The sequence below is a fragment of the Salvia hispanica genome, chromosome 4 (genome assembly GCF_023119035.1).
Source record: "Salvia hispanica cultivar TCC Black 2014 chromosome 4, UniMelb_Shisp_WGS_1.0, whole genome shotgun sequence".
NCBI classification, from domain to species: domain Eukaryota; kingdom Viridiplantae; phylum Streptophyta; class Magnoliopsida; order Lamiales; family Lamiaceae; genus Salvia; species Salvia hispanica.
The window spans coordinates 1,990,097-1,996,787 of record NC_062968.1 but is presented as its reverse complement, the minus strand read 5'-3'; the positions used below and the strand labels follow the sequence as shown (position 1 = coordinate 1,996,787).

Here is a 6,691-nt window from a genome sequence, read left to right as displayed (position 1 = left end):
GGACGCTTGGATCCGGAGTGGATTTAGCGTCTGAGGTTGGATTCGACGTGTGGAAAGATAGTTGTTCGATAGATTCTGTTTTTCTTCTTGATTTCTATTTTACTTCGTCTAGAGTATGCAGATCTGTTTAGTTCTTCGTTTGTTATGCATTAATTTGATTTCAAGTCAGTTGCTCTATTTTAATTTTGCTTATGTTGCTTTTCTTGAGAAGTTTTATGCTATTTGGTTGTAGAAGACGATGTCACTGTCAGTTAGTACGAGAGTTAGTTATTCTGCCAATTTTTCATTCGTACCTTGCTTTTTCGTAGACATGGTCCCCACAGTAGTTTTATTTCCAAGGTCTAGTAGTGTAGAGGTTTTCTTAGATCAAGTGTCGGACAGTTAAATTTCCTTTACTACGCTCTTTCATGATTTTGCCTGGGTCTAGCTGTTAACTTAAGAATTTTTAAAAGTTCCCTAGTCAAGTTAATTTTATTTTTTTCTCAACCCAAGAAAATGCGTGGCAGCAGCCAACACCAAAAACACACCCAAATCCTTGAACATGAGTATTACGCCTCCTTCTCTGTGGGATCGATCCCTACTTCCCTATACTAGGTTTAGTAAAGTGGTTGAGGGTTTTGAAAGCAGTACTTTGTGTGTCTGACGACCGGGATTCCCTCACGTTCAACGAGTTCCTAGACCACGTGATCTAGTGGATTTGCTGGATCTAGGGGACCTGTTATTCTCTATTTTTGAATATATACACACAACAAGGATGTCTGGCCTCTTTCATATCTTTTTCCTTTTGTTTTCCTTTCTTTTATTTTAATAAAAACATCACTAATTAAAGATGTTAGTTTTGTATAGATAATTGAAAATATTTGATATTTTAAAATTTATTATTTTATCTTAAATTTTATGAAACGAATTAAAATTTGATTAAATATTGTGATTTAAGTAGCTGTTAATATTTTTAGCACTAAAGGTAACAATTGACATCAATACCGTAAAATATTTGTTAATTTATGATTTGGTTTTTTTCTAAACATAAACAAATATGATTAGTAGTTAAGAAATACAAATAAGTTAAACAACAATTAACTCTCTTCACTAAGCTGTCTAAAATATTCTAAGGGCTAGAAAAAATATATTGAAAGGTTGAAAATCAAAGCTATACATTCAATTGTAAGAAAGGTTGAAATCAAAGTTATAAATTATTAATTTTAATTAAAATAATTTATTAATATTTTAAATTTAATTTTATAAAATTAAATATGATATTTAAAAATGAAACAAAATGAAGGATGAAAAAATGGGAAGAAGAAGATAATTTTAAAATAATATCCTATTTATAACATCATTGAAATAATATTATATTAAAAAAGTTAATAAATGTAAAAAAACAAAATTGTCCAGCAGCCCAAATGAGCATGTTCGGATAGAAAATAGTCAAAAGAACCAATTTTAAAATAAACTCTTAATCTAGGGATGTCTAACAATATTTTTAAAGTTCAGGGATCATGAACGAGATAAATCCATAATTCAAGGACCTTTTATGTAGTTCACTCAATTTTATAAAGTTGTCGTGGGTTCAGTTTGAAAGTAAAATATACTTGGGGGCCTTAGTTGCAATTTATCATTTTATTAGGGTTTGGGGATTTCCAACGCCACGCACTTTATATCTCCACTGGTCAGCTTCTTCCCACACTCTCTTTGCAGCCTCAGCGCCTCCGTTTTCAAGTGAGCTTTCTAAATCATTACTTTTCTTCATTGAATTAACAAGAAATTAATATGTGTGTTCTGATTTATGCTTCGATTTTATCGGCTATGGCTTAATTTGAATTGAGCAAACGGATTATTGCTTAAAGTTTATTAGATCAGATATATTAATTTGATCCAGTTCTTTTCTGATTTAAAAAAAAAATCTTATATTTTTTCTGAATCTGGTCGTCAGTATATTTTAGATATCTACTGATTTGTGTGGATCGAGAATTTTTTCAATTGTGCATCTAGCTTTCTCTTGTAAACGGAGTATATCTGTTTTGCTCAAATAAACACACTGATTCTTTTGTGCTCTGCAGCTATATTGTATCTTGTTCAAATCGTTTATAAATTATTTTTTTTCAGGATATGTATGACTAAAAAATTTATTATGTTTTTCATTTTTATGTTTTGAATGTATAGTGTTTCATATATATGAGAATTCTTCTGTGATTTGTGATAGTTTTGGCATTACTAGCAGGAGCTCATAGTCACATGCTTTTAGATTCTCATTTATTTTTATGTTGCTGCTTGCAGGTAATTATTCATATTTGCGAAGACAACCAGAATCAGTCAAAATGGTACTTGGAAGGAATTACTTATGGTTGAAACCTATTTATCAAATTATGTGATATGATCTAACGCTGAGTACACAATTCAATTTTGCAGGTGAAGTTCACAGCAGATGAGCTTCGTGCCATTATGGACCTCAAGCATAACATCCGTAATATGTCTGTTATTGCCCATGTTGATCATGGTAAGCTGGCTGCATTATTCATATATTTTTTTTTTACAATCAACTCCATTATGAATGAATTGCCTGGTGTGATTTTCTACAATGAAAGTTGAAGTAACATTTACTTGTACTGTTGTTGCAGGAAAGTCCACCCTAACAGATTCTCTTGTTGCTGCTGCTGGTATTATTGCCCAAGAGGTTGCTGGGGATGTTAGAATGACAGACACTAGAGCTGATGAAGCTGAACGCGGCATCACAATCAAGTCGACTGGTATCTCATTGTACTATCAAATGAGTGATGAGTCCTTGAAGAGCTATAAGGGGGAACGCCACAAGAACGATTACCTCATCAATCTTATTGATTCGCCTGGGCACGTTGATTTCTCTTCAGAAGTGACTGCTGCACTCCGTATCACTGATGGTGCTCTTGTTGTGGTGGACTGTGTTGAAGGTGTGTGCGTCCAGACTGAGACTGTCCTTCGCCAGGCACTTGGTGAGAGAATTAGGCCCGTCTTGACTGTTAACAAGATGGACAGGTGCTTCCTTGAACTGCAAGTGGACGGAGAGGAAGCATATCAGACATTCCAGAGGGTTATTGAAAATGCCAATGTCATCATGGCCACATATGAGGATCCGTTGCTTGGTGATGTTCAGGTCTACCCAGAGAAGGGGACTGTTGCCTTTTCTGCTGGTCTGCACGGTTGGGCTTTTACTTTGACAAACTTTGCTAAGATGTACGCAGCCAAGTTTGGTGTTGATGAGTCCAAGATGATGGAAAGGCTTTGGGGAGAGAATTTCTTTGACCCAGCCACGAAGAAGTGGACCACCAAGCCTACTGGATCTGCCACCTGCAAACGTGGTTTTGTTCAGTTCTGCTACGAACCTATAAAGATGATCATCAACACCTGCATGAATGACCAGAAAGACAAGCTGTGGCCTATGTTGCAGAAGCTTGGCATAACGATGAAGTCTGACGAGAAGGATTTGATGGGGAAAGCTTTGATGAAGCGTGTTATGCAAACGTGGCTTCCTGCCAGCTCTGCTCTATTGGAGATGATGATATTCCATCTTCCCTCACCCGCCACAGCTCAAAAGTACCGTGTTGAGAACCTGTACGAGGGACCTCTTGATGATCAGTATGCAACTGCCATCAGGAACTGTGATCCTGATGGTCCTCTCATGCTATACGTATCTAAGATGATTCCAGCCTCTGACAAAGGCAGGTTCTTTGCTTTTGGCCGTGTGTTTGCTGGGAAAGTCTCAACTGGTTTGAAGGTCAGAATCATGGGCCCGAACTATGTTCCTGGTGAGAAAAAGGACTTGTACACCAAGAGTGTTCAGAGAACTGTTATCTGGATGGGTAAGAAGCAGGAAACAGTGGAAGATGTGCCTTGTGGTAACACAGTGGCTTTGGTTGGTCTTGATCAGTTTATTACCAAGAATGCTACCCTGACAAATGAGAAAGAAGTAGATGCTCATCCAATCAAAGCCATGAAGTTCTCTGTGTCACCTGTGGTTCGTGTTGCTGTGCAGTGCAAGGTTGCATCTGACCTACCAAAGCTTGTTGAAGGTCTGAAGCGTTTGGCCAAATCTGACCCCATGGTTGTCTGTACCATGGAGGAATCCGGTGAGCATATTGTTGCTGGGGCTGGAGAGTTGCATCTTGAGATCTGTTTGAAGGACTTGCAGGATGATTTCATGGGCGGTGCTGAGATTATAAAATCTGATCCCGTTGTTTCCTTCCGTGAGACGGTCCTGGAGAGGTCGTGCCGTACAGTTATGAGCAAATCACCTAACAAGCACAACAGGCTCTACATGGAGGCAAGGCCAATGGAAGAGGGATTAGCTGAGGCCATCGATGATGGGCGCATTGGTCCAAGGGATGATCCCAAGATTCGGTCAAAGATCTTGGCAGAGGAATTTGGGTGGGACAAGGAGCTTGCTAAGAAAATTTGGTGCTTTGGTCCTGAAACGACTGGTCCCAACATGGTCGTGGATATGTGTAAGGGAGTGCAGTACCTGAATGAAATCAAGGACTCTGTTGTTGCTGGTTTCCAATGGGCGTCTAAGGAAGGTGCACTGGCTGAAGAAAACATGCGTGGCATTTGCTACGAGGTTTGTGATGTTGTTCTTCACGCTGATGCTATTCACAGAGGTGGTGGGCAGGTTATTCCCACTGCGAGGAGGGTCATCTATGCCTCCCAGCTTACAGCAAAACCTCGGCTTTGGAACCTGTGTACCCCGTCGGGTCCAGGCACCAGAGCAAGCCCTTTGGGGGAATTTATAGTGTGCTGAATCAGAAGCGTGGTCATGTGTTCGAGGAAAAGCAGAGGCCAGGCACCTTTCCCCTTCCCATCAAACATACCTTCCAGTTATCAATCCTTTGGTTTCTTAAGTACCCTAGAGCTGAACCTCTGGGCAGGCGTTCCCCCAATGTGTGTTTGATCACTGGGAGATGATGGTTTGGGTCCTCTTGAACCAGGTACCCCAGGCTTCAACCCCGCCCCTGATATTCGCAAGAGGAAGGGTTTGAAGGGGAATATGACTCCTCTTTCCCGGGGGTTCGGGACAGGCTGTGAGCAGCTAATGTTATCAAGTTTGTATTGTTTTTATTAGACATCTCGGTTCTCGAGTATTTTTATTGTTTCCCGGTTTTTTTTTTTAGTTTTTCTATTTATTCCGTGACATTTTGGAATCATCTACTAAGGTTAAAACGTTGGGGTATGCTGATTCTTAGTGACTGTTTTATTTCCAATATGTTTTTATCATTACCGACTTAACAATACTTTATTACTAGTAATTGTGGTGTTTGGTCATTTTTGGATTAGTAATTTTTTGTGTTTGCTCGGTTTTTTTTTTACTAAAATTGATGGTTTCATGCTTATTATCATTAACGTATTTTTTTGATTCTATAATAAGCTTGTGCAAAAATTTGTTAACTGACTGGCTAGGGCCTAGGGGTGAGAGTTTATGTGGTGGTTAAACCCTGTCAAATGTCATCGTTTCACAACAAAAAGATTAGGATTTCGGACGGTATTTTCTTATATGGGTAAAACATTAGGGTAAAAATATATTGCTTTAGGTAGCTTTTAATTAATAATGGGGGGAAAATTTTCCTTTGGTTAAATTTGGGGGTTATTTTAGTTGGGGGGAAGGCCCTTAATTTAAATTTTCTGACTTCCAAACGGATTTTTGTTATAAGATTAAAACTTATGAATCAAACATGATCATTTTAATTATGAGATTTAATCTTTTGGGCCAACATATTTTTGATTCTAGAATTTGTAGTATGGAATCATCAATTTTGGTCAAAAGTTGAGTTTGCTTTCAAAAATAAAACTTGTGGAATCTAAAAAAAAAAGGAAATTTATCCCCGGTTTCATTTAATTTTTTACGGACAAGTCTTACCACTATGGTTGAAGTTGAGGTGACACATTGAGCCTATTTGACATTAGGGGCATAACATGGACTCAAAGATGGCATATGAATCAATTTCTCAAGTTTCCTCCCCCAATGAAGGAGTGGCTGTAAAATTTCTACTTTCATAAATCACCTTTTTAAGTTTTTCTTCACATTTAGACATATAAGTACTTGAAAGAATGAGGGGGTTGGGTGTGTGTCATGTGCACGTGTTCCTTTCTTGAAAAAATATTTAAAATGTTCTCATTTTTATAAAAAAAATGGTAAGTTTGGTATTGAACCCCCGAGGAACGGTAGTATCCATTATATTATATCACTACACTTAGAATAATAATATTTTTAAATAGTTTAGTTAAAAAAATATTACCCTTTTTTCATTTATAGTAAAAAAAATGAATTCGTTGATACACTATTTATTAGCACTAAAAAAACTTGCAAGTTTACATGGTAGCACTAAAAAATTTTAAAAGAAATAAAGAGTTTGACAATAATACAAATCAAATCCCCAAACCCAAAACTTATTAGTGCACTTTCATTACTAGCAAGTTGATCACCTTGAAATACATGCATCCAAAAGTTTATACGTGTGTTTATCACCACCCAAAAAATGTACTTTGGAAAAAAATGTATGCCCCAGATCATCAAAATACAAAGTTCCCCATAGGCTTGCTCAAAAAATTTTAAACTCTCCTCTATTTATGTAATAAAATAAAAAAACCGGGGGGGTCTTTATTTTATGTTATAATGTAGGCCCTTTGGGAAAATGGGGGAAATATGGCTTTAAAAAATGACTAA

At 37.3% G+C, this 6,691-nt stretch overlaps 1 protein-coding gene across 1 annotated transcript in view; it reads left to right on the top strand.

Annotated features, from left to right (window-relative positions):
* The first annotated feature begins 1,639 nt into the window (after window positions 1-1,639).
* LOC125218888 (elongation factor 2-like) overlaps window positions 1,640-6,691 on the top strand; it is a 7,038-nt gene continuing 1,986 nt past the window's right edge. Inside the window, exons 1-4 of the mRNA XM_048120680.1 lie at window positions 1,640-1,719; window positions 2,278-2,321; window positions 2,410-2,497; window positions 2,619-3,367. Coding sequence (XP_047976637.1) covers window positions 2,319-2,321; window positions 2,410-2,497; window positions 2,619-3,367 — 840 coding nt within the window. The 5' untranslated portion in view covers window positions 1,640-1,719; window positions 2,278-2,318. The remainder of the gene's footprint in view (window positions 1,720-2,277; window positions 2,322-2,409; window positions 2,498-2,618; window positions 3,368-6,691) is intronic.